This window comes from Bubalus kerabau, chromosome 16 (assembly GCF_029407905.1).
Source record: "Bubalus kerabau isolate K-KA32 ecotype Philippines breed swamp buffalo chromosome 16, PCC_UOA_SB_1v2, whole genome shotgun sequence".
NCBI classification, from domain to species: Eukaryota; Metazoa; Chordata; class Mammalia; order Artiodactyla; family Bovidae; genus Bubalus; species Bubalus kerabau.
The window spans coordinates 52,343,851-52,371,545 of NC_073639.1; the positions used below are offsets into that span (position 1 = coordinate 52,343,851).

The following is a 27,695-nucleotide window of genomic DNA, read 5'->3' on the forward strand; positions in this document are numbered from 1 at the left end:
TCTGGAAGATCCAGTTTCTCTGGTTGGTGGAGGACAAGTGAGCAGATCCCAGGAAATCTCCAGACTGAGTGTGGCCCTGGCACAGTGCCAGGTGCTTACAGCTGGTTTTCCCAAGTGGCAAATTTGCAACCCAAGATGCCTTTCTCTGTTTCCTAGAGGGTTTTTAATTACAGATAGTGGAGCGCCTTGTGGAAGAAGTGCCTGAGAATTATTACTAATTCATGGCAATGAACTTAAGGACCAGTAACTCTCAGATCATAACCCTTCATGGCCCTTCACTCAAGAGCTCCCTTTCCAGGCTCCTCTTTCTCTTTTATTCCCTTGCTGCTTTGCTTTCCTGGCTCCACCCACACAAACTAAGTCAGTGGCTGAAGATGCAGCTTCAGAAGGGACCTCCAAGGGCCTCGGGGGTGGGGCATTCTAGGAGACTTGTTCTGGACCTGCATTGGCTCAGGAAGAACTATGTCCTCAGGTATGTCAGAGATGTATTAGACTAGCTTGGAAAAGGGGAGGAGAAAGGGGGAAAGGAGAAATTCCACTAGAAATTGTGGAAGCACTAAAGCTTCCCAAGACACGACTTTCCCAGGGTCCCTGTAAACCTGCTTTGTCTCGGCCAGCTCAAGTCACCATCTGTTTCCTGATTCTTATCAAAGAATCATGAGTCATGAGTCAAAGTCACTGCCTCCCTCTGGAAGTTAAAAAAAAAAAGGAAGTACAGGGACTTCCCTGGTGGTCCAGTGGTTAAGCATCCACTGGCCAATGCAGGGGACACAGACTCCATCCCTGGTCCAGAAGGATTCCACATGCCGCAAGGCAATTGAGCCCCCAAGTCACAACTACTGAGCCCTCAAGCCACAACTGCTGAGCCCTCAGGCCTGGGGCCCACGCTCTGCAACAAGAGAGTAGCTTCTGCTTGCTGCAACTAGAGAAAGCCCATGTGAAGCAATGAAGACTCGTGTGATCAAAGTAAATAAATAAATACAACTTTTTAAAAAAGAAAGAAAATACAGAGATGCATTTTGTAGGACTGACAAGGCAAACAAAGAGAAGGAGAGAGAGACAGAGTATGGACGTGCATGAATGTTTGTCTAGTTAGTTGCGAGCACTGAAAAATTTCACACACACACACACATACATTTTTTTCAAAAAAGGAAAAAAAAAAGGCCTCTGGGCTGTGACTTCTCTTGGAAGGTTGACAAGGGAGCCTGCATCTCTGGATGTAAACCCTGCTGCGGCTGAATCATGCTCCCAGTCAGTGATGCCATGGTTTGCCACAGTCCCCACCCTCCCCTACTGCCTCCCAACCCAGAGCCCGAGAGTCTAATTTCTTTGCAGTGAAATTAGGAGGAAGGAAACACATATTTTACAATCACTGTTCTTTCAAAAGTAGGCCAACTAAAGTTAGAGGGAAGCTTGTATGTTTCAAAAACAAATGGGAAAATACGGTTCTTTCCCCTGGGGATGGAAAAGCCTTCCTAATTGTTTAGAAAACAAAACAACTGGGGCTTCCCTGGTGGTCCAGTGGTTAAGAATCTGCCTTCCAATACAGAGGACGTGGGTTTGATACCAGTTGGAGATCTAAGATCCCACATGCCTCGGAGCAACTAACTACTCTCGCTACAACTACTGAGCCCTGCACTACAACTTGAGAGTCCAAACACCATAACAAAGCCCCAACAATGAAGACCTGACACAGCCAAAAGAAAGCAAAAACAAAAGAAGTGCCTCTTCTAAGAGACCATGACTTAGAAAGTCTTTATGAAGCAAATGGCGTCCCTCACTTGTAGACAAGTGAGTTAAACAGGAAGGTGCTAATAGATGTGGGAAAACAACACGCACCCTAGCCGCTCCCTCTGCTCTGACTCCAGTACCAGATAAAATACCACCTCAGTCTTTATGTTCCTGGAAAAGGGTTTCTGGCACATATTTAGTGCTATACTTTGAAGTTTGCCACCTCTCTCCAGGTTTCCTTAAAAGGAAGCATGACAGAAAAAGTCAAACAGAGAAATCAGGTCATCATTAGGCCAGAGTTGTTTGTGAACATTTTTCTCCACCAAGTATTGTTCTTTTGGTATTTCTACCTTCAGATACACTGTGTGTGTGTGTGTGTGTGTGTGTGTGTGTGCACATGCATGCTCAATCATGCCCAACTCTTTGCAACCTCAAGGACTGTAGCCCACCAGGCTCCTCTATCCATGAGATTTTTTTCAGGCAAGAATACCAGAATGGGCTGCCATTTCCTCCTCCAGAGGATCTTCCTGACCCAGGGTTCAAACCTACATCTCCTAGGCACACTGACTCTTCATAAAAACTGTTTCCCAAACTGGCTATTTGCGTACTTTCACAATTCATCACATGTGTGCCCCCTCTCTAACATTGTTTATTTAATACATTTGTGAAATAAATTCATTTTTTTAATCAACTGATTTTTAAAGGAAATTTTCAGAGTTGGAAAACCAGTATCATGCATCATAAATGGAACCAAACCATAAAAACAAAAGCAGTGAAAAGGAAAGCCACATTACTAAATTCTTTCAAGATAACTGCTACTGCCATGGCTCTAAGCTTGCAGTCTTCTCTCTTGGTTAGCAAGAATCTCAGTATCAAATTAAAACTTTTTCAATCATGCTGCTCGAACAGAAGGATATAAGAGAATTAAAATAATAATAGTAATAGCTTTGCCACTATGTGACTTAACATTCATTAGTGCACTGGGAATTCTCTTGCTAACCATCTAAAGCCTGGCCCTGAGCCTGTGTGTGATGTGTGTGTGTGCGTGCAGGTGTGTATATGTGAGTGCCTGTTATACCAACAAACAACATGGATGGTGGAGTGATTCATCTTCTGTGTGACAACCAGTGTAGCCCTACAAATTCTAGCTCTTGGTATATGTTTTAGGCTAGTGGGCCTTTCTCCAGGTAAATGTAGTATTTCCAGAGGTCTTTAGAATACTGAGAAAAGCTTGCCACTTCCACTGCATACCTCATGGGTCCCTGGGGAACTAGGAAACCGACAAGATGAGAAACGACAGAATAGAACAAGGATGTCACGAAGGCATTTAACAGGCCCAGAGTCAGCCTGCCGGGCAGAAGGGAAAGGCAGTGGGAGATGCTGTTCATGGGAACAGAAGATGCAGCCCCGATACAGACACCCCACGAAGAGAAGACGAGACATCCTTCCTGCAGGGTTACATCCCAACTGGCGGGATGAGGGTTCTGTTTTCTAAACTGCTTGGACAGAGCCAGTCAATGTTTGTTTTCACGAGATGACCAATGTTGCCACCCAGACTCTCTGAGTCCTGTGCGCTTGGAATTGACTCTGTGGGGCGGTGGGGGGGGGATCTCTCTGGTGGTCCAGTGGCTGGGAGTGTGCCTGCCAACGCAGGGGACGTGAGTTCGATCCCTGGTCTGAGAACCAAGATGCTACATTTCATGAGGCAACTAAGCCCGTGCTCTGCAACAAAGGAAGACACCGCAGTGAGAAGCCCTCACCCCACAACTAGAGAGTAGCCCCTGTTCACAGTAACTAGAGAAAGTCCATGCAGAAAAGAAGAGCTCAACAAAGATCAGCATAGCCAAAAATAAAATAAAACAACAACAAAAACACAGCCTTGGTAACAATTGAAAAAAAAAAGAATCGACTCTGTAACAGATCACCTGCTTCCTCCAGATCTGCCAATGGGGAGCGGGGGTGTCCGGAGTCCCAGGGAGATGAGAGGCAGCACCCCCAAGCCCTTCCACTGACCTCTGTTCCCCGGACAATGGCCACGGTCAGCCAAGGACATCCCCCACTGAAGACTTTATTTCTCGTGCTTATGGATCTTTATTCTCCACCCTACTTGGCTTCTAACTGCATGTCAATTACCTAATCCAGTGCTTGGGTGAACAGCTCCATGTCTGTTGAGCACTTCCAATGAGTTTCAAAGATGATCTGGACCACATGTAACATCTATCTTATATACCGACTTAGACAAACTTTCTTTATATGCCTCTAGTCCCGAGAGAATCCATTACTTACCCTTTGTAGCATTAAATTAATTGTAAAGACTTATAAAGCATCATCATCTCTAACCTTGGTCTGCTGTTCATTTTTTAAAAGGTAAACAGGCTTTATTTGCTTAAGAAAGAAATCAAATATGGGTGAGAAAAGTAACTAATTTTACAAAATGTCTAAAAAGAATGGAGGAAAATAGAGATGAGATCAAGGATCACAGCAAATCAACTTACTTCAGGACCAACAATAACCATGTAAATGTTGGGCTCTTCTTGATGCCATTCTTGGGGAGAAAAAAGAAAAAAAAAAGACTTTTAAAATGGTTTTAAGTCACAGCTGAAAACATAAGTCAGTTCAGTATTAATTGTGCTACAATATAAATTCTTTCATATCATTTTGCTTTCATATTAGTCAACTTATAATGATTTGAAATGTAAGTATTGGACATTTTATGGTTTAAAGGAAAACTTTTTTTCTAGACCGTTGCATATTATTCAGATATCTAATTTATTAGGTAGTTAGGATGCATATCGGAGAAGGCAATGGCAACCCACTCTAGTACTCTTGCTTGGAAAATCCCATGGATGGAGGAGCCTGGTAGGCTGCAGTCCATGGGGTAGCTAAGAGTTGGACGCGACTGAGTGACTTCACTTTCACTTTTCACTTTCATGCATTGGAAGAGGAAATGGCAACCCACTCCAGTGTTCTTGCCTGGAGAATCCCAGGGACGGCAGGGCCTGGTGGGCTGCCGTCTATGGGGTCGCACAGAGTCAGACACAACTGAAGCGACTTAGCAGCAGCAGCAGCAGTAGGATGCATATGCCATCGTAACTCAATATGGACTTTAGTATACACTGGAGTCTATAGACTAACTTAAGCAGTGCAACAAAACTCCAAATGTATCATACAAGTTGGCATGTGTAAATTATTTCCAGGTAAAATTATTTTAGCCTTATCATTATTGGCTATTTTTTATATCTCAGAAGCTGAGAAGATCCCTTGGAGAAAAGAAATGGGAACCCACTCCAGTATTCTTGACTGGGAAATCCCATGGACAGGGGAGCCTGGTGGGCTATAGGAACCCACGGGATTGCAAAAAGGTCAGACATGACTGGGCAACTAAACAACAACAGCAAAACAGAAGCCGAGGTTACAGGAAGGTAGAAAACAACTGAAATGACTACACAGTGTGATTATTTTTCTGGTTGTTTCCAAAGCAACAATCTAGAAACAGTTCTGCTGGTGGGAAAAAAAAAAATGAGAAATCTCAAAGTCCTAAGGAGAGACCTGCGAAGATGGGAACCCCAGTGGAATCCCGCAGGCGAGGGGTCACCCGAGAACACATACCGGAAAATGCATCCACCAAATAGAGAGGGTCTTTCACTTGTCTGAGTCCACAGATCAGGAGAAACACGTGTAGATTGTCAGCACTTTGGTTAATCTCTGCAATAGAAGAGTTCAGGGTATATTCAAAGGAGAGAACGCAGCTCCATGACCTGATGACAAGAAAGGCTCTGACCTTTCAGCCAGCTGTGCCCATACCAAACCTGTGTTTTCATTTCACTGCATGAACTAACAGTTCTTCTGATGGCTCAGCCTGAGCTGAGCCTGGCCTAATAAACATAAAGGTACTTCCCACTGCAATGCAGGGGAGGGGGCAACAGAGAACTGAGTCAGTTATTACTGAAACGTCAGCCATCAGTCATAGAAAATATTTCCGTGAAATTCCAGTTAAGAAGAATGTCTTCTTTATGTAACCAGAAAAATGGTTTATATAGGAATGTCCTCTTAAGTTCATATATTAGTACATATACATACCCACAGATAGAGAAAAGTTTTGGTTTGCCATTTGAAAGCTATCATGTAAGGCTGGGGCTTCCCAGGTGGTTCTAGTGGTAAAGAACCAGCCTGCCAATGCAGAAGACTTAAGAGACACGGGTTTGATCCCTGGGTCAGGAAGATTCTCTGAAGAAGGGAATGGCTACCCACTCCAGTATTCTTGCCTGGAAAATGCCATGAACTGTAGCCTGCCAGGCTCCTAGGGCTACAGTCCATGGGGCCACAAAGATTCAAACACAACTGAGCTCACACACACACACACACACACACACAAGTAAAACACATTCATTGTGGTCCCTTTCAAGAAAAGGTGGAACCCATTTCCCCACCCCTAGATGCTGGGCTCACCTGGTGACTTGCTTTAATTACACGGCAAGGGGGGACTTCCCTAGTGGTCCAGTGGCTAAGACTCTGAGCTCCCAGTACAGGGGGTCGGGGTTTGATCCCTGGTCAGGGAACTAGATCCCACATTTTGCAACTAAGACTCAGTGCAGCCAAATAAAGAAATAATATTAAAAAAAAAAATAACAGAGCAAGTGAAAGTGATTCCCAAGTCTTGGTCTTGAAGGCTGGTGTCCAGTGCCCTCACCCATTGGGACATGTGTGCATGCATGTTAAGTTGCTTCAGTTGTGTCAAATTTGTGACCCTAGAGACTGTAGCCTGCTAGGCTCCTCTTGTCCATGGTATTCTCCAGGCGAGAATCCTGGAGTGGGTTGTCATGCCCTCCTCCAGGGGATCTTCCCAACCCAAGAATTGAACCTGCGTCTCCTGTGTTGCAGGCAGATGTTTTACCCACCGAGCCACCTGGGAAGCCCCCACCCACTGGGACACTGCTGCCTCATAGTCAGGCTGGGCTGCCTCCTTAAAAGTATACTTGGTGGAGAGAGACTCAGCCACTCATGCAGGACCTTTCAGGCCTCAGCCTAACTTACAAGTGAGCCCAATACACACAGAGGAAGCAGAGATGAGCCAAGTCCAAACTGTGCGTGTGTGCTAAGTCGCTTCAGTCCTGTCTGACTCTTTGCGACCCTATAGACTGTGGCCCACCAGGTTCCTCTGTCCATGGAATTCTCCAGGCAAGAATACTGGAAAGTGAAAAGAAAGTGAAAGTGAAGTCTCTCCGTCGTGTCCGATTCATTGCGACTCCTTGGATTGTAGCCCACCAGGCTCCTCCATCCATGGGATTTTCCAGGCAAGAATACTGGAGTGGGTTGCCATGCCCTTCTCTAGGGGATCTTCCCAACCCAGGGATCAAACTCAGGTCTCTTGCATTGCAGGCAGATTCTTTACCATCTTAGCCACCAGGAAGGCCCCAAGTCTAAATCACCAAGCCACAAAATCATAAGAAAATACATTGTGATTGTTTTAAGTCATCATATGCTGAGGTGGTTTGTTACACAGCCATATCACAGGGTCAACAGACAGTATTAGTATCATTAACCCCAGTGAAACTAAAACTTCATCATTTGCAAATGCATATAACTGGACATAAAACCATGCAAGGAGAAAGTGTTCATTCATACATTTCATTTCATTCATCCAGTTCTTTTTTTGTTGTACTATTCTGGTTTTGTTTTGTTTTGTTGACCACACTGCATGGTTTGTAGGTATGTGGGTATGGCTGGGTATGGTATGGGTATGTGGGTATGTCTGGGGTCTCCCCAACCAGGGACTAAACTTGTGTCCCCTGCAGTGGAAGCACCGAGTCCTAACCACTAGACTGCCAGGGAAGTCCCCTCATTCATCGAATTCTCAATGGAAACAAGTTCATTTCCTCTGTGACTTTTTTCTTTTTTTAAAAACTCTTTTGGTCATGCCTTGAAGCATGTGGGGTCTTAGTCATTCAACTAGAGATTGAACTCGCTTTCCCTGCATTAGAAGAATAGAGTCTTAACCACTGGACTGCCAGGGAAATCCCTCCTCTGTGCTTTTTTTAGTAACATAATTAGAATAAATGTAATAAGATACATTGAGAGCACATTGACACAATCACAAAAGCTAATAATAATAATAACGCATAACTAGCTCTGGAGAAAATCTTAACTGAAATGTTAAGATTCAGATGTCCTCTTAGAAAACCCTTAAACCTCTTAAGAAAAGCAGGTTCGGAAGACCCTTGGAAAAAAGTGCTTTTTGACGTATCTGTACCCCAGGGTCCCTAGGAAAGCCAACCTTGTAAGAAAATAATCCATAATCGATAACACTGATCTTTAGAATGCTTTGTGACTTATATTGCCATCCTTCAACCATGAGATATAATTGTTTACACACACAGCTACACATATACACAGTACAGTCTCAAAGAATAATTTAGACTTATTATATATCAGGCACTCTGATATTTTCTATTCCATTTCACTTCATTTTTTAAAAGTGCTGGTGCCCAACTCACTGAACTGAGTTTGGGATCCTCCTGGCCCTTCTCCTCCCCGACCTACTAAACTCTAGAAGGAGACAGAGTTAATCCCATATCCCCTTGCTTCTTTTCCCCCACTTCTTCGTGGGCTGGAGATTAAATGTCACAGGAATTTAGAAAAGGACATTAGAACAGGATCAAACAAAGAACCAAATGCTTTGTCTTATTTTAGGAATTTTCTAAAAACAAATTTTAAATTAAATGCAGAGACAGCACCTGGGTTTGAGAGCTTATGTGCATTTTTCAGACATACCCAACATCATTTTCAGGAAATGAAGTTCAAAAATCCTGATCACACAACCAAGGTCTCAGGCCCCCCCTTGGGAACGCATCAATCTGGAGTGATTCCATTTCAGCCTCTCCTGGGGAAATGTTCTATGTTCATTCTCTGATTTTAAAAAAGAACAAAACAGACTGGCCTGTAGAGGCTCGGAGATCAGGCACAGACCCACCTAAACTTTTCAGTGGATTTCATCTCCTCATTTTAACCCAAAACTTATTTTTCTTCTCTTGACTTTTCCTCTAAGATCCAGGATTCACATGAACCAAGGTTTGAACTCATCCTTTAAACACCCATTTACGTGTCTTTCCAATATTACCATTTCCTAGAGAATGGTATTTTTATCTTCTAAGCAAAATGTGTCATTTTCATGGTCTGACACCATATCGGTCGCGACAGACTAAGCACCACACTCCAAGTCCTCTAAGTTTGTTCCAGAACAGAAACCCAATCTTTCTTAAAGTCACTTTCTTTACTGCTTTCTATTCCAGCAGCTCTTATTTTGTTGTTGTTGTTGTTCTTGAAAAAAAATTCAAGAACTTCTGCTGAGTGATCAGACTTAGTGAATGTTAAGTTGAAAAATCTGTTTTGGGGGGCTGTGAATGCAGAAAGAGATCTAATAACAGGAATTTTCCATCTGAAAAACAAGTGAGTTTTCCTCAGAGCAGCCCGAGGAAGGAAAATATGACCATCTGAGTTGGCATATTAGAGTATCCATATAGGAATACTGAGTTTTAAAGGAGAGAGAAAAATAAACAACGAAAATAAAAATAAAGTGAGAATAAAACCCAAGAAGGTGTGGCCAGGTCAAGTGTTTACAGTTTCAGGATTGATGACCTTCGAGGCACCATTACTGTACATGCATTAGTTACTGGTATTGAAAAACAAAAATTAGAACTTCCCCCGTGGTCCAGTGCTTAAGACTGCATGCCCAGTGCACAGGGGCCTGGGTTTGATCCCTAGTCAAAGAACTGTATCCCACATGCTGCCACTAAGCCGCATGGTGCAACCAAGATCGAAGATCCCACACGCCACATCTAAGACTTGGTGCAGTCAAACAAATAAATAAAAATCAAAGCAAAAATCATGGATGATGGAACCATAACAACATGCAAGACGTACCTGAAAACTCAAAGACCAGGTCACTAACCTGATGTCTAGACACATACCTCTGGATCAGAAGTGTGACTATCACGTGAATAATGCCACTTGGTGCCTTTTGGGCTTTCCTGGTGGCTCAGACAGTAAATAATCCGACTGTAATTCAGGAGACCTGGTTTCAAGCCCTGGGTTGGAAAGATCACTGGAGAAGGGAACAGCAACCCACACCAGTATTCTTGCCTGGAGAATCCCACGGACAGAGGAGCCTGGTGAGCTACAGTCCACGGGGGTAGCAGAGTTGGACACAACTAAGCGACTAACATTTCACTTTCTTTAGTGCCTTTACTCTATTTTATTCTTTATTTGTTCCTAGTTGACCTATTTTAACATGGAATCTGGTTGGCATAAAACTGATTTAATGTTTTAAACTAAGGAGATTTAGAAATATAACTGAACATTCTCAGCAAACCTAAGGTGTACCTTAAAGGAGAATGCATCCTAAAACTGACATCAGATGTTTAAGAAGGTAACTATAAACCCTGGGGATTAATCAGCTATCTGCCTATTTAAACCAAACATTCATTAAGACCCTTCCCCAGCCACCCATACTGAGTGAAGTAAGTCAGAGAAGGAGAAATACGATATCCTGTATGTGAGGAATCTGAAAAGAAATGGCACAAATGAACTTATTTACAAAACAGAAACAGATTCATGGACTTAGTGAAGAAACCTGTGGTTGCCAGTAGGGAAGAATGGGAGGAAGAGACGGAAAGTTTGGGATGGACATGTACACGCTGCTATATTTAAAATGGATAACCAACAAGGACCTACTGTATAGCACAGGGAACTCTGCTCAATGTTATATGTCAGCCTGGATGAGAGGGGAGTTTGGGGGAGAATGGATATATGTATATGTATGGCTGAGTCCTTTAGGTGTCCATCTGAAACTATCACAACATTGTTAATCGGCTACACTTCCATATAGAATAAAGAGTTAAAAAAAAAAAACTTTGATTTTAAGGTGAATCATTCATAGGAATCCAGAAGATGAGTAACTGATCACGAACAGTCTTCATCAAATTCATTACAACCTTTTTTTAATGGCAGCACTGCAGCACACATGGGATCTTAGATCCCCGACCGGGAATCGAACCCATGCCCCCTGCAGTGGAAGTGTAGTGGCCTTATCATTGGACCACCAGAGAAGTCGCTCACTGTAACTTCTGTTTTCACTGTCTCAGGGGTGGAAGTGACAAAACACAATCACAGATTTTGAATTCTCCAGAGGACAGCGTTAAAGACAGAAGATGGGTGAGAAAGATGCTCCATCTCTGGAGTCTGAACTCCAGAACTGACAAAGATGAATGACCATACAAATGAGAACAGACATCTGATCATAAAACCCAGAGTTGCTGCTGAATTCTCCATCTTATCCCTAACCCTTAAGCCATTATCCAACAGTCAGCTCCCGCAGCCACAACCACAGCTCCCCTAAGCCCATCTATTCTGAATACATTTACACCTTCTAATTGCACACATTAAGAATGGACTGCAGCCGAGCAGGTCTCCAGAGGGAATGTTGTCTAAGGAGTATTTAAAATCTCCTGGCTGTTCCGTTAATCACTCAACAGTAAGACCGATGAAACAAGCAAACATTAGGCTACAGAACTGGATGACAAATCACCCTCTTTTTGGAAATTATGAATCTTAGTTACCCCGCAACGGTGACCTGTGATACACAGATGATGGAATAACCTTACAGCAGGCGATTTAAAACAGGCCCGCAGGTTCTGAATAATGGCTTACACTTCCTGACATGATAAAGCAATCGGACCGCATGGGTTCATTTGTAATGCTGACAACAGCTCTGCCACTGTAGCCGAGATTGATGTAAAACACTTGGAAAATTATTTCTCATCAAATGCTTGAAAATGTCTTCTTTCCAAGGGAATGGAATTCAAGGGAATGGAATGGAGTACGTGGTGGAGGTTCTGTTTGAAGTTTTTGGAGCAATAACAGGCCGGGATATCTTCCTGTTTGCTGCGGGTAGGGCACTGATTTTACATTTTCACGCTCTTCTCTGACATTTATAGCAGGACCTGCAACTTCAGCTCCCTCTAAAGATACCCTTGCATTGTTGTCTTTAAGGAGAAGCATTTCAGGTTAAAAGAGATGAATCCTTAGGCTTCAAATTGCATTTGCTGAGATAATTCTATTTTTTCTTTTTTAATTTTGTGGCTGCCTCGGATCTTGGTTGCAATGCACCGGCTTCTCTAGTTGTGGCCCATGGGCTTAGTGGGCTTGGTTGCCCTGCATCATGTGGGATCTTAGTTGACTGACCAGGGATTGAACCCATGTCCCCTGCATTGGAGGGTGGATTCTTAACCATTAGACCACCAGGGAAGTCCTTGCTGAGATTATTATAGCTATTCTAGCACCTTCACCAGAATTACTGGGCTGATCAGCCTGTAAGGCAGTTATAATCCCAAGCAGCTTATGCTTATGGGCTTCATCTGTGGACAACTTAACTTTCTACACTTAAAGATCCTGTACAATAAAATTTTGCTTAAATACCATGATTATGCTTCGATCATACCAAGCACAAAAAACACAATGGCACCATACATAGGGAAAATGGAACTCTCAGAGCTTCACTGATGGACATGCACCCTGATGGCATCTCTCCAAGGGACCATCACACAAAATGTATGAAAGCTCTGGTTAAATGCATAATCTAATCCAGCAATTCTTTCTCTAGGAATTGCTCCTAAGAAAACATTTGGGCAGACATATGAAGATTAAAATCCTAGCACTTTCATCACTGCATATCAAAAAGGTTTTAAAAAATCTAAATGCCCTGGACTTCCCTAGTGGTACAGTAGTTAAGAATCTGCCTGCCAACGCAGGGGACATGGGTTCTATCTTTGGTCTGAGAAGATTCCACATGCTATGGAACAGCTAAAGCCCATGCACCACAACTGTTGAGCCCACATTCTAGAGCCTAAGTGCTGACACAACTGAAGCCCGTGTGCCTAGAGCCTGTGTTCCGCAACAAGAGAAACAACCGCAACGAGAGGCTCATGCACCACAATGAAGAGTAGCCCCCGTTCACTGCAACTAGAGAAAGCCCTCGTGCAGCAACAAAGACCCAGGGCACACAAAAATAAAAATAGTAAATAAAATTATTTAATAAATAATAAAAATCTAAATGTCCAACAAAAAGGATTGTTTGGATACATTTATAGTATTTTAAATACAAAAAAGGAATTAAGAACATGATGTAATTAGAATAAATAAATAATAAGATTTCAAGATATAATGCCAATGTACAGAAACCAAATGTACCTCTATATACTAGCAACAACTAAAATTCAAAACTGAAATTAAAAAAAAAACCTTCATAATACATCAAAAATAATAAAATTCTTACAAATATTTTTTAAAGACATGAAAGAAACCATTATGTTTCTTTACAAACCATTATGAAGATAAATAAGAGCCAAGCAAATGGAAAGATATATCATGTACAGAGATTTTAAGACAAATTCTCCAAGCCAGCCTTCAGCAATACGTGAACCGTGAATTCCAGATGTTCAAGCTGGTTTTAGAAAAGGCAGAGGAACCAGAGATCAAATTGCCAACATCCACTGGAGCATCGAAAAAGCAAGAGAGTTCCAGAAAAACATCTATTTCTGCTTTATTGACTATGCCAAAGCCTTTGACTGTGTGCATCACAACAAACTGTGGGAAATTCCGTAAGATATGGGCATACCAGACCACCTGACCTGCCTTTTGAGAAACCTATATGCAGGTCAGGAAGCAAGAGTTAGAACTGGACATGGACAACAGACTGGTTTCAAACAGGAAAAGGAGTACGTCAAGGCTGTATATTGTCACCCTATTTATTTAACTTATATGCAGAGTACATTATGAGAAATGCTGGGCTTGAGGAAGCACAAGCTGGAATCAAGATTTCCGGGAGAAATATCAATAACCTCAGATATGCAGATGACACCACCCTTATGGCAGAAAGTGAAGAAGAACTCAAGAGCCTCTTGATGAAAGTGAAAGAGGAGAGTGAAAAAGTTGGCTTAAAGCTCAACATTCAGAAAACTAAGATCATGGCATCTGGTCCCATCACTTCATGGCAGATAGATGGGGAAACAGTGGAAACAGTGGCTGACTTTGTTTTTCTGGGCACCAAAATCACTGCAGATGGCGAATGCAGCCATGAAATTAAAAGACGCTTACTCTTGGAAGGAAAGTTATGACCAACCTAGACAGCATATTAAAAAGCAGAGACATTACTTTGCCAACAAAGGTCCGTCTAGTCAAGGCTATGGTTTTTCCAGTGGTCATGTATGGATGTGAGAGTTTGACTATAACGAAAGCTGAGCACCAAAGAACTGATGTTTTTGAACTGTGGTGATGGAGAAGATGCTTGAGACTCCCTTGGACTGCAAGGAGATCTAACCAGTCTATTCTAAAAGAGATCAGCCCTGGGATTTCTTTGGAGGGAATGATGCTAAAGCTGAAACTCCAGTACTTTGGCCACCTCATGCGAAGAGCTGACTCATTTGAAAAGACCCTGATGCTGGGAAAGATTGAGGACAGGAGGAGAAGGGGGATGACAGAGAATGAGATGGCTGGATGGCATCACCTACTCAATGGACATGGGTTTGGGTGGTCTCCAGGGGGTTGGTGATGGCCAGGGAGGCCTGGTGTGCTGCAGTTCACGGGGTCGCAAAGAATCGGACACGACTGAGCAACTGAACTGAATTGCTAAGATATCAAATATTTCTAAAATAATCTATAGAGTCAGTGCAACAAGATTTTATAGAAACTGACAAGATGATTCTAAAATTTTTATATGGGTATGCAAACAACCTAGAAGAGCTAAAACAATTCTGAAACAAAGTCATAGCCTAACACTGCCTGATTTCTAGATGTACCATAAATCTACAGCAACAAGACAGCACGATACTGAAGTCAGAGTGGGTATATACAGATACACTGTAGAAGAGAATGGCAACCCACTCCAGTATTTTGCCTGGAGAATTCCAATGACAGAGGAGCCTGGTGGGCTATAGTCCATGGGCTCACAAAGAGTTGGACACAACTGAGCGACTAACAACAATATACAGGTACATAAAAGAACACATACAGTAAACTCATTCTCAGCAAAGGGACTAGAGCAACTCGTTGAAAAGCATTTTCAGTGATATTGGAATTTATAGGAAAAAAATGAATTTCAATCCCTGTCTCCTACCATAACACAAAAATTAATTTCAGAAGGATCACAATCCTAATGGAAAAGCTAAGACTTCTGGAGAAGAAAATAAGGAAAATATTTTTTTGACCTTAGGGTAAGCCCATTTCTTAGATAGGACTCCAAGAGACTAACCATTAAAGAAAAAATTGATAAGCTAGACTTCAACAAAATTTAAAACCTCTGCTTTTCAAAAGACATGGTTAAGAACACAAAAAGGTAAACCAGAGAATGAAAGAAAATATTCACAATCTATGTATCACAATCTTTTCTGACAGAAAGCTTGTGCCCATGTGCTTCCCTTGTGGTCCAATGGTTAAGAAATCACCTGTCAGTGCAGGGGACGTGGGTTCAACCCCTAGTCCAGGAAGATTCTACAAGCTGTGGAGCAACTAAGCCCGTGTGCCAGAACTACTGAGCCTGCACGCCTAGAGCCTGTGCTCCACAACAAGAGAAGCCACCACAGTGAGAAGCCTGCTCACTGCAACCAAAGTAGCCCCCACTTGCTGTAACTAGAGAAAGCCCCCTTACAGCAACCAAGACCCAGCACAACCAAAAAAAAGACAGATCTGTCAACATTAAAAAAGAGAGAGAGAGAGAGAGTGAGCTTTTATCCAGAACAACAACAACAAATAAATTTAAAAACTATCTGCAGATCGAGAATTAAAAGACAACACGCTAAAAAATTTGGGCAAAAGTCTTGGCTAGACATCTCACCAAAGAAGACACATGAATGGCCAACACCATAGTCAGATACCAATTCATTATCACCTAGGATAACTACAATTGAATAGTCTGAAAACACCAATTGTTGGCAAGGATGTGCCATAACTAGACCTCTCACCAGTGTCTGTGGAAGTGTAAGATAGTTTTGAAAGTGTAAAGTATAAAACACTTTCAAAAAGTGTTTGACTGTTCTTTTATAAAGTTAAGCATGTATCCACCCTATACTCAAGCTATTGAACTTGCAGGCTTTATCCAAGAGAAATCCCAACAAAGGTCACCAGATTTTGTGTACAAACGTGTGGAGAGTGGTTTTATTTATAACAGCTAAAAATGGAAAGCAACCCAAAGTGAAAGAAAGTGAAAGTCACTCAGTCATGTCCGACTCTTTGCAACCCCATGGACTAGAATTTAATTTAGTATTTAATTTAATTTAATTCTCCAGGCCAGAATACTGGAGTGGGTAGACTTTCCCTTCTCCAAGGGATCTTCCCAACCCAGGGATCAAACCCAGGTCTCCCACATTGCAGGTGGATTCTTTACCAACTGAGCCACAGGGGAAGCCCAAGAATACTGGAGTGGGTAGCCTATCCCTTCTGCAGGGGATCTTCCTGAAACAGGAATCAAACCAGGGTCCCCTGCATTGCAGGCGGATTCTTTACCAACTGAGCTATCAGGGAAGCCTGCCCAAAAGTCCATCAATAGGAGAATGAAGAAACAAACTGTGACACATCCATACAAGGAACAGTGGAATACGACTCAACAATAAAAAAGGAAGAACTACAGATACATCAACCTACAAGACGGATGAATCTCAAAAACATTACGTTGAGCAAAAAAGATGCCAGACATGAACAGTATTTACTGTATGATTCTACTGAGATGAAGTTTAAGACTAGGTAAAACTAACTGAGGATGATAGAAACTGGAATAGAGTTCCTTACAGAAGGATGGGAATTAAATATGGAAAAGCACAAGAGGGAACTTTCTTGAGTCGTGGAATGGTGATCTGTCTGGATTAGGGTATGTATACATTTGTCAGAAATCATCTAATTCTACATCTAACTCTACATAGAATGAGAAGTCTATATCTCATTCCCTATAAATATTACTTTAGTTCAGAAATTTTTAAGAAAGAATAAGTTAGAGCATATTGTTATTAACATAATGAATACAGCATGTTAGAGCAGCAAATATAGCTTGACTGCACTTTTGTCTTCAAAAATCATTATATATAGGGTTATTTGTACACATGTATTATTTAAACATTAAAATATAAAACCATATCTACATTGTATATAACTCATATATTATCAATATAAATAGATATCACACATAATTATGTATGTATAATAAATATCACATCTTTATATATTTAATATATGATCATATCACTTTAATATATATGATGATAATATCATATATATGATATTAATACATTAATATATATTAATATATAATACATTAATACAGCTGTAACATTGATATTGAGGAGGGCATGGCAACCCACTCCAGTATTCTTGCCTGGAGAATCTCATGGATTAAGGAGCCTGGAGGGCTACAGTTCATAGCGTTGCAAAGAGACAGACATGACTGAAGCAATTTAGTACGCAGCACACAGAGCACAATACTGGTATTATACATAAATTTATGAAAAGCATTAATACGTATATAAAACTGTTGAGAAAGATATATCAATATTTGGCAGAAAATAACAAAATTCTGTAAAGCAATTATCATTCAATTGAAAAATAAATAAAATTTTTTAAAAAGATAAATCAAAACACTAATAGCAGTTCCTTTTGGGTGCTGAGATTTCACGTGGTTTAAAATTTTTTTTCTCAATTTGATATCCTTTTCAAAAATTTTTTATCATGGTGACTTACTATGTGTGTAGCTAATAAAGATACATCAAATGAACACAGGAGGTCGGCATCCTTAATAAGAACAGCTGTCACATGATACTAAACATCTGAGGGGTTGTCCCAAGAGCAGCATCAGAAAGGCTGGTGTTACTCTTCCTCTTGCATTCCACCTGCATCCCCAGGTTCATGGGGATGAGACCACTGATGGGGAGAAACAAAGCTTGTTCTAATTGTGCCTTGCCCCTTCCCACTGTTTCACCCAGTTTCTTTGACCCTGACAGCTCCTTCTTCAAAACCACATGAACCTAGCAAGAAACTGATGCATTGACAAGATGCACATGTCAAAGTCCTACTGGAAGATCTCATCTCTTACCTGAACACTGAAGAAAAGTATTCCAGTTAAAGGCGGTGTTCGGCACTGTTGCAATTCCTGGGTCAAAGGAAAGAGATCAGAGGAAAGTTCACGTTGTTGAAACATAGCCAGTTATTTTGCGTTGACATTTTAAAAACTGTCACACTCGGCTCTCATACAAAATTAAAGTTCCGAGGGCTTCATTGAATTTCCACTAATCTCTCCAAGCCCCTGAGGTTTAAAAATGAGCCTATGAGGGACTTCCCTGGTGCTCCAGTGGTTAGGACTCCATGCTTCCACTGCAGGGGGCACAGGTTTGATCCCTGGTAGGGGAACTAAGATCCTGCATGCCGCGTGGTGTGGGAAAAAAAAAATTTTTTAATTAAATTAAAAATAAAATAAAATGAGCCCACAGCTCCCAAGGAGAAAAGATACATCGCTTTCAACCGCACCACCTATTCCTGGGTCAAACTGTCTCTAGATCACAGAAAGCTTGAGTTCCTAAAAAATATTCACTTAGGTAACAAGTATCCAAACCACTACCAACTAAACTCTAAAAGAAATTATCAGGGCTTCCCTGGTGGTTCAGTGGTGAACAATCCATCTGCCAATGCAGGAGACATGAGTTTGATCCCTGGTCCAGTAAGATCCCACGCACAGTGGAGCAAGTAAGCCTGTGTACCACAACTGTTGAGCCTGTGCTCTAGAGCCTGGGAGCTGCAAATGCTGAAGCCCTCTCACCCTAGAGCTTGTACTCCTCAACAAGAGAAGCTACCACAGTGGGAACCCCGTGCAATGAACTAGAGAGTAGTCTCCACTTGCTACTACTAGAGAAAAGACCTCACAGCAAAGAAGACCCAGCACAGCCAAAAATAAATAAATAAAATTATATTTTAAAAAATTACACAGAAATTATATCTATTTAAAATTCCTCATCTCATCCCTCTAAATCATACATGACTGCCTGCTAGCTGTGTGACTTCTTCAGGCAGATTTTCGTTTAAAATGCTCTGAAAAAATGAACACTAAAATGTTTGAAAATCCAGAGGCAACATTTATCTTGAGAGTAGAAAAGACTTAAAAATTTATGGAGTATAAATTACGTCATTGAATCATCTCTCCAAGACACCTCTAAGTTGGCCTTTCACACTGACTAAACAAACAGTAGCTAGTTAAGGGGTGCCCATCCCATGCTGGCCCTGGCACAGAATCTGGGTGGGTATGTTCCACGCCCTCCTGGAAACCCTTAAGCCCTGTTAAGCAGGTTGATTCCTCCAGTTTATCTGGCTGGAAACTGAGGTTCACTGAGGTTAATCGGATCCAAAATGACTCAGTGTGTAGGTGTTAGAGGCTGCCAAACCCACGTGGTACATCAAAGCCCGTGTGTTTCCTGTTGCACCATTGTTTTCTGTGGCTATAAACCAGGGGCCACGGAGGAGGAATGGGAGCTTCAACTCCAGGCCTGCCCTGACACAGACACACTCCTTTTATACACACTGAGTCAGCGCATCATTTTAAAATGAGGGCTCCGAGAAAAAGTGTATTTGATGAGTGATTCTGCTTCTGAAATTATCCCTGACACCACCACTCCATTTATACCGTGACAATGGAATGTGTAACTCTGGAAGAAGATGAAGGACAGGGAAGCCTGGCATGCTGCAGTCCATGGGGTCACAAAGAGTCGGCCAGGATTTAGCGGATGAACGACAACAACAATAACAACAATGTGATGTGTATAATGTGGAATTGAACTTGTGACCCTGAGCTCAGCATTGGTTCTAATCTCAGCTTGGACTAAGCTGTGTTCTTCCTGGAACTGTTGATTCCCTGATGTCTATTGTGTGGGTCAGTGTTTTACTAGGTGTGTTTAGGAGATCCTGAGGGTCTCAGGAAAGGATGTCAGAAATCACAACCAGGGCAGGACCCTGGGGAGGGCAGGAAGAGCTGGAATGGAGGCAGAGGGTTCCGGGGCCCCCATCTCAACTCAATATAAATGGAGAAGCTCATCCTTTTCCTTTTGTAAACATATCACTGATAGAGTATTTGTACTCTGTTAAGTGATCTGCGATCTACATTTTAAATTATTCTTTTATAAGGTTCTCCTTTTTTATCTTAATGATAAAAATAATAAAAATGTACCCATTTTACTATTTTCAAGTAAATCCCAGACATCATATTATTCCATTTCAGTACGTGTCTATAAAAGATAAAAGACTTTTTTTTCCTAAATATACATATTTTAAATTTCTTACCTTGACTCTGGACATAGATCTTATCCTTAGCATGTGGCTTTTGAAAAGGGGAGAAAGAGAAAAAAAAAAGTAAATTTGATAATCCATTCTCATTGTTTCTTAGAAATAAAAGGAAGGTCATAAAAATATCCTCTTGGCAAACATCAAAAATAATCATCTACACAGCTGCTCACAGACTAGTTACTTTATAAGAGCAAAGAATTACCTCTATTTTTAATGGGGGTTAGCCCATTAAAAAATGCAGCATTTCTAAGATAAGAAGCACAAAGATGTCCCTTAAATCAAGCATTATGCATTATTACAAATATCTGTAATATAGTTGCTATGTTAGTCAAAGAGTTATGAAGCTCAGACAGAAAACATGCCAGGGACAAAGCCCATCAAGTGCACATCAGGAGCTGAGGCTGAAGGTCGAAGTTTTGGGTGGAAATGTGGTTTGAGGATACAAGTCCTTGAATAAGAGAGAGTACATTCCCCACCTCTAGAGAAGAAAGGAGGAAGGGGCAAAGGAGAAGGAGGAGGAGGAAGTGAGAAGGAGATGAAGACAAAGAAGGAGGAGAAGATGGAGATGGAGGACGGGAACCAAAGATGTTGAGAAACAGAAGGACAGGCATCAGGGGGGCAGATTCTTCCAGGAGCTGAATGGACTGGTCTTAATGACCCTGTAAAGCACCTCCCGAAAAGCCTCTTTGACATCAAGGGACAAGGTGATACTTGCATGATCACCTAGATATGGGTCCCCAGAGATAAACTCACTATTCCTGGTGATGTTTTCTGGTGGAACTTCACAAAACTGCTAGAAAGAAAAAGAATCCATTTCTCGAGCTCATATTGAAACAGTGACATAAATATTTTTAAAATCAGGGTTAGACCTCCAAAACGGAAGTTGCAGGAGCCGAGTAAGACATCCGCTTGTAAAGGGCGGCAGGGTCAAGTAGGTTCCGATGGGTGTTTCTCGTAAGTAGCCAAAGATATGGTCACCTGGGTGAAAAAGTCTTAAAAGGTTCCAATGGGTGTTTCTCGTAAGTAGCCAAAGATATGGTCACCTGGGTGAAAAAGTCTTAAAAGGTTCCAATGGGTGTTTCTCGTAAGTAGCCAAAGATATGGTCACCTGGGTGAAAAAGTCTTAAAAGGTGCACTTTTTGGCCAGGAGGCCTAAATATCAGCTCCATGCATGAAGTGACTAAACTAGGTAAAGAGTGGCCATCCCAGAAGTCTCCCCCATGCTCAGCTCTGAATGTGTGTGTGTGGTGGGGGGTGCTCCGAGAGGTCCTTAAGGTGACCTGGAGCCCACATTCTGCATGTGATCTGCTGGTCCACTTGACCTTCATCCTCAAATCAGTTTTATGTTTTAGGAAACAAATTCAAGGTGAGGCAGTCCCAAGAAGGGAGAAATAATTGATGAGGAGAAGTAGAAGTTACCCTGCCCTCTCCCTACTAGACAGGAAGTTTCTGGGAGAGGCACCTTCCAGCCATGCTAGGACAACAGCTGATAGGAAGTTGGTACAGGGAGACCAGTCTCGTTTCGATTTTCACCTTAGAATGATATGTTACATTTAACCATCAGAGGCATCTGAGACCTCTAAAAGTCTTGCGTAGCCTTCTCAATTCACCATAGAGCAGAGAGGCATCCTTAAAACAAAAAAAACCCTTAAAATAGCAAGCCTCCAAAATAAATACACACACACACAAAAGTTTCAAAAACCTCTACTAGTTAAAAAAGATGTTAACTTAAATGGGAAAAAAATGGATAATAGTAACCATTTGATGTCAGAATTTAGCTCAGAGCCCTAAAACATTCCTTTTTGTTTAATTATAATTTCATTAGAAAACTGAAGAAAATTGCATTGGAATGCAGTACAGGCTTAAGAGCATCTCTTCTTTAACCAGCCCTAAAGGCTACAACATTGGGTTAGAAAATGTCTATAAGAAGGGTATTGAAGCATGGTAAAAAAAATACACCCAGATGGCATTTTAACTTTTAAGGTAATACAATGTGTTTGACAAAAACACATTCAATATAATTCTATATAAATTCGATTCATGAAAGTCCGGCAACATGGAGTTTATAGCCTTGCTACTGTTTTCATTAGAACTGTGCTGTGCAATTAGAAATACAGAAAACCTCTTTGGGGACCTCCTTGGTGTTCCAGTGATTAGAGTCCACTTTCCTATGCAGGGGACGTGGGTTCGATTCCTGCTGAGGGATCACAGAACTAAGATCCCACATGCCGTGGGGCAACTAAGCCTGCACACCACAGGTAAGACCCAACACAGCCAACTAAATAAAGAAACATTTATTCTTAAAAAGATATGCAGGATTTTAAAAAATAAATAAATATACCCCAAAAGCTCCTCTCAAGAAATCTCTTTTGGGCACAAACAAAGATTAATTAATTAAATGGGTATTTCAACTCAATAAACAGAATAAATTGACCCTATGTAGAAACATCTGGGTCTATCTGCTAATCTTTACCTATGTCTATGAGGATTATTTCCCCAGAATCTATTGAACCCCCTCAAGTCTGACATAGGCTTTTAAAACATGTCATAAATGATATCTGAAGATCTTACCCAGGCAAATCAAGAAAATAGAGGCACAGTATAAAAGAAATCTGCATCTGAGTTATTTTCAATCACTAAAAAGCTATCTGGCAAAAGCCAATTGCCTTATATTGATTTTGAAAATCATTCTCTATATTAAAATATTCTAAATACAAATCAGCGTTCTTTGCTCAATATTTATTGTTGTTTCACTTGCCTTGAAATAACATGAGTTGAAGTCCTTACATATATATCATTTCCTTTGCAAGATGAGCTCACTGATGCATAAAATGAAAAAGAAGACTGTGTATATGTGTGTGTAGGAAGGATGGAGAAGGAAGATGCTCCATTTTTTTTTTCTCCATTTTTAATGTCTATGTGAAACCATTACTTAATTTGACCCACTACTAGATATAAATTGCCTGGAGAATTCCAGGGACAGGGGGAGCCTGGTGGGCTGCCATCTATGGGATTGCACAGAGTCGGACACAACTGAAGTGACTTAGCAGTTAGCACTAGATATAAAAAGCTAAGGCCTTTTTGGATAAATACTTAAAAGTATATGGGACTTTGTAACAAACTTAAATACTCATTTATGCCTTTATATAATGGAATACCGGGAGAAGGCAATGGCACCCCACTCCAGTACTGTTGCCCGAAAAATCCCCTGGACGGAGGAGCCTGGTAGGCTGCAGTCCATGGGGTCGCACAGAATCGGACACAACTGAAGCAACTTAGTAGTAGTAGTATAATGGAATACCAGACAGATGGCAACAACAAAAAAATTTCCCACTCTTTGATTAATATGACCTGAAATTAAACTTTATGCTAAGTGGAAAGCACAATAAATATTATTTTTAAAAATCTGTGCATAGTTTCATCCTCTACAGGTGGCAAAAACCATTAATTTTTATTTTCAATTTCAATACAACTTCTAATGATGGATTTGAGTTCAAAGAAATCATGACTAATAAGTGTAAAACTCTTGAAATATATCACAAAACACAGAAATTGGACAGTTTTCAGGTGACACAGGTCTCTTCTTTTCTCCTTTTTCTTTTTCACCTTAAAAATTGTTTTTAAGCAAGAAAAGAAAATAATGTCCTGGGAATTCCTTGATGGTCCAGTGGTTAGGATTCAGCTTTTTCACTGACAGGGCCCTGGATTCAATCCCTGGTTGGGGAACTAAGATCCTGTAAGCTGAGAGGCAAGCCTAAAAAATAAAAAAGAATTAAAAATAAAAAGGAGGGGACACGACCTTTTCACGGAATTCTTACAACTGAACCAAGCCAAGACTTTTCAAGAAAAGGAAAAAAATCCACGAATGATATGGGGGAGAAATCTGAAAACTAAATTGAGGTCTCATTTCAGGGGATCCAATCTGGAACAGGCAATAAAAATAAAACTAAAACAATCCTGGGCAAAAATCAAGGCATGAATGTGTAATAGGTAATGTAGTCCAGCGATTCAAGAAATAGGAATGCCAACAGGAAAATCCCCAGGAAGATTTTTAAAAAATACAGTTAAATCTATGGAGTAAATAACGTGGAATCGTTGGTGATCTGGGGCTTCCCAGGTGGCGCTAGTGGTAAAGAATCTGCCTGCAGGAGGGCATGGCAACCCACTCCAGGATTCTTGCCTGGAGAATCCCATGGACAGAGGAGCCTGGTAGATTGCAGCCCACTGGGTCGCAAAGAATCGGACACGTCTGAAGCGACTTAGCACATATGCATAGATGATTTTATTCATGCACACATTGCTGATTTTATTCAGGAGCTTCCCCTACCATTCTGTGCCTTAGTAATCTTTTGAATTAGAAGCAATACTTCAGACCATTCCAAAAGTTTGTGCCCCAGGTTATGGGAAATGTTAACTCAGAATCTATACTCTGAAATTGACGAGTTTTTCCATTCTTTGGAAAAACTTTAAAATTTTTCAATTCCCAAGGATCTCACATGGGGGAAAAAATGCAAAGAACACTTGCAGTTCTATCAAGAAATCTCTGAGGGAAGCCAATCATAATAGAAGTTATTAGAAATGATTAGCTTCCTAGGATATGACCAGTCCCTAGAGCTTCCTTTGCAGCCTATTTGCAGGGAGGGCCAGCATTACAAACTAGGGTTTCCAGAGATGAAACAAAGGAAGCAAATGTTTCCTAAGTTTCCACTGTAGTAGAAGCTATAATAAAAGATGTGGTCTGTGTAGCTTCTGTCGATGTGATTTTTCAAAGAGGATCAGATATAAAGCAGTAGGCCATGCAGGAAGAAGAAGAAATAAGCAATTCTCAGGACACCGAACTTCAACGATTAGGCAAGAGGCAGCCCATTCAGATTAGAACAGAACTAACACGGACATTGGCCTTTTGAGCTCACCTGTGCCATGAACCGGGCATATGACAGCCAATGAGATCTGTCTGGCTTTCTGTATTTTAACTTCCAAAAGAACTTTGATGAGTATAGGTACACAATGAAAGGAAAATTACTCTTTAAGTATCGCCTAACTGCTTCCAGAAAGTTATTTTTCTTTAAGGAGTGCCAAGGCAGGGTAGATACACGAGGGCTCTGGAGGCAGGGACTCAGTTTCATAATAAAAAAAAAAAAAAAAAAAAAACCTCACTAAAAAGTAACAATGCCAGGAAACTTAGCTCAGCACTAAACTCAGCAAAGAGTACCCATGTGACATGTTGGTTGTTCTGAATCTGATAATTGCATCAAGCAATATTGACTCAAGCTCACGATTTTGTAAAAATAGTTAACAAATAAATATTTGAATTTAGAAAAAGTCCTTTTAGCTGAGTACTTATTAGAAAAAAAGCACATGAACAGTGCAATTAAACTTTACACAGGCCTGTGGGGTTTTGAACTCAATGGAGACAAATTAAACCACACTCATTGGTTCTGCAGAGAGAAAAGGCTTCAGTTAAGACTATATTCATACCGAATTTGTTTTTAATTATTCTGGTGAAATAGTAACATTTTCTGGTAAAAGCCTGGTGAGTTTAGAGAAAGCATTCTGAACACAGACTAGAATTAGAAGTGCGCAAATTTGCATTCTGAAGGTCTGTTACTGTGGCAAGAAATCAAAGTTCTTTTTAGACTAGTTTTAAATTTGTACAATGCCTAGATCACAGTTAGACATGTATGGTGAATCAAATTCTTAAACACACCAAATCAAAGGTAAAATATCACAAAACAACAGAGTAGTACTATCCCAAAACATAACCAATATTGAACTTGGGTGGTAAATACTAATGCAGACCTAGTAAAAAGCCCCCTGGGACAGTGCTCCCTTACAAAGTAGGCAGGACGTCACATTAAGGCTGACATAAGTAACATTAAAAAAATAATGACCAGCCCAAACAAAGGCATTCCAACTAAAAGATATAAAACTTTCTTAATCGAAATCCAATCCCACATGCCATGGGGCAACTAAGCCTGTGTGCCACAACTAAGATCTGATGCAACCAAATTAAAAAAAAAAAAAAAATAAGAACGTGGCCTCGGCCAAGACAGGTCCTGCTCGTGCCCTAGGTTTCTAGGAAATAATCTATGTGATTCCTAAGGGGCATGTATTGCCTAGGGTGGGGCCAGCCACAGCTAACAGTCTTAGGTGGGGACTGGCAAGCCAGGAAGACCACAATGTGATAGAAGGTGGGACCTTTGGGTCAAGTGGTATCAGTCCACTTGGGAGACTGGATTCAACCATGTAGTCAATGAATCAAGTCTATGTAATGAGCCCCAGTATAAACTTTGGACACCAAACTCGAGTGAGCTTCCTGGGCTAGCAAAACTCTGTGTATACTGTCTCAGATCAATAACTGGAAGGTAATTAATATCTCTGCAAATGGCACGATTTCTTTTTCTCATGGCTGAGTAATATTCCATGGTACATATGTGTCACATCTTCTTTACCCATTCCTCTGTGGATGGATATTTAGGTTGCTTCCGTGTCTTGCCTATTGCAAATAGTGCTGCAATAAGCATTGGGGTGCATATATCTTTCAGAATTATGGTTTTCTCCAGGTATATGCCCACAAGTGGGATTGCTGGTCATATGGTAGTTCTATTTTTAGTCTGTCATACAGAGTGAAGTCAGAAAGAGAAATATTGCATATTAATTCATATATGTGGAATCTAGAAAAATGGTACAGATGAACTCATTTGCAAAGCAAAAATAGAGACACAGATGTAGAGAATAAACATATGGACACCAAGGCGGGGAAGGAGGGTGGGACGAACTGGAAGATTGGGACTGGTGTATATAAACTGAAGTGAAGTAAAGTGAAATGAAGTCACTTAGTCGTGTCCAACTCTTTGCGACACCATGGACTGTAGCCTACCAGGCTCCTCTGTCCGTGGGATTTTCCAGGCAATAGTACTGGAGTGGATTGCCATTTCCTTCTCCAGGTGATCTTCCCAACCCAGGGATCGAACCCAGGTCTCCCACATTGTAGACAGACGCTTTACCGTCTGAGCCACCAGGGAAGTCCCGTACATATACTACTATGTATAAAATAGGTAACTAATCAGAACCTACTACATAGTTCAGGGAACTCTACTCTGTCCTCTGTAGTGACCTAAATGGGAAGGAAATCCAAAAAAAGGGGATACATGTATACATACAGCTGATTCACTTTGTTGTACAGCAGAAACTGACACAAAATCGTAAAGCAACTATACACTAATAAAATCTGTTTTAAAATAACTGGAGGTTAAAATAACCACAGGTGGATAACCAGAGGGCACACCGTCTTGGCTCCACCAGGGAGAAGGCCATGGAGGATCAGCCCCTGTGTCTCTTCCTCTGGCTGATTGTAGTCTGTATCCTTTCCCAGCAATAAACCATAACTGTGAGTATAATAACACTCAGTGAGTTCTGAATCTTGCAAGGAAATTCTCAAACTTGAGGCTGGTTCTGGGGACCCCCTGAACTTGCAGTCGATGTCAAAAGTGAGGGCAGTCTTTGCAGGTTGGCTTATCTTTCACAGGTTGGCTAACTCCAGGAGGTGGATTAAGTCAAACAGATCATTAAAACTGATTTTTCTTGTTTCCACTTACTTT

General features: G+C 41.2%; 1 protein-coding gene across 3 annotated transcripts in view; it reads right to left on the reverse strand.

The window, feature by feature from the left end:
• Positions 1-27,695, reverse strand: part of GLT1D1 (glycosyltransferase 1 domain containing 1) — a 116,084-nt gene that overhangs the window by 46,768 nt on the left and 41,621 nt on the right. For all 3 annotated transcript variants that reach the window (XM_055550303.1, XM_055550301.1, XM_055550302.1), the window contains exons 5-8: positions 20,092-20,128; positions 17,861-17,917; positions 5,341-5,436; positions 4,227-4,276 (exon numbers count right to left, since the gene is read on the reverse strand). In XM_055550303.1, the coding sequence (XP_055406278.1) occupies positions 4,227-4,276; positions 5,341-5,436; positions 17,861-17,917; positions 20,092-20,128 (240 nt within the window). The remainder of the gene's footprint in view (positions 1-4,226; positions 4,277-5,340; positions 5,437-17,860; positions 17,918-20,091; positions 20,129-27,695) is intronic.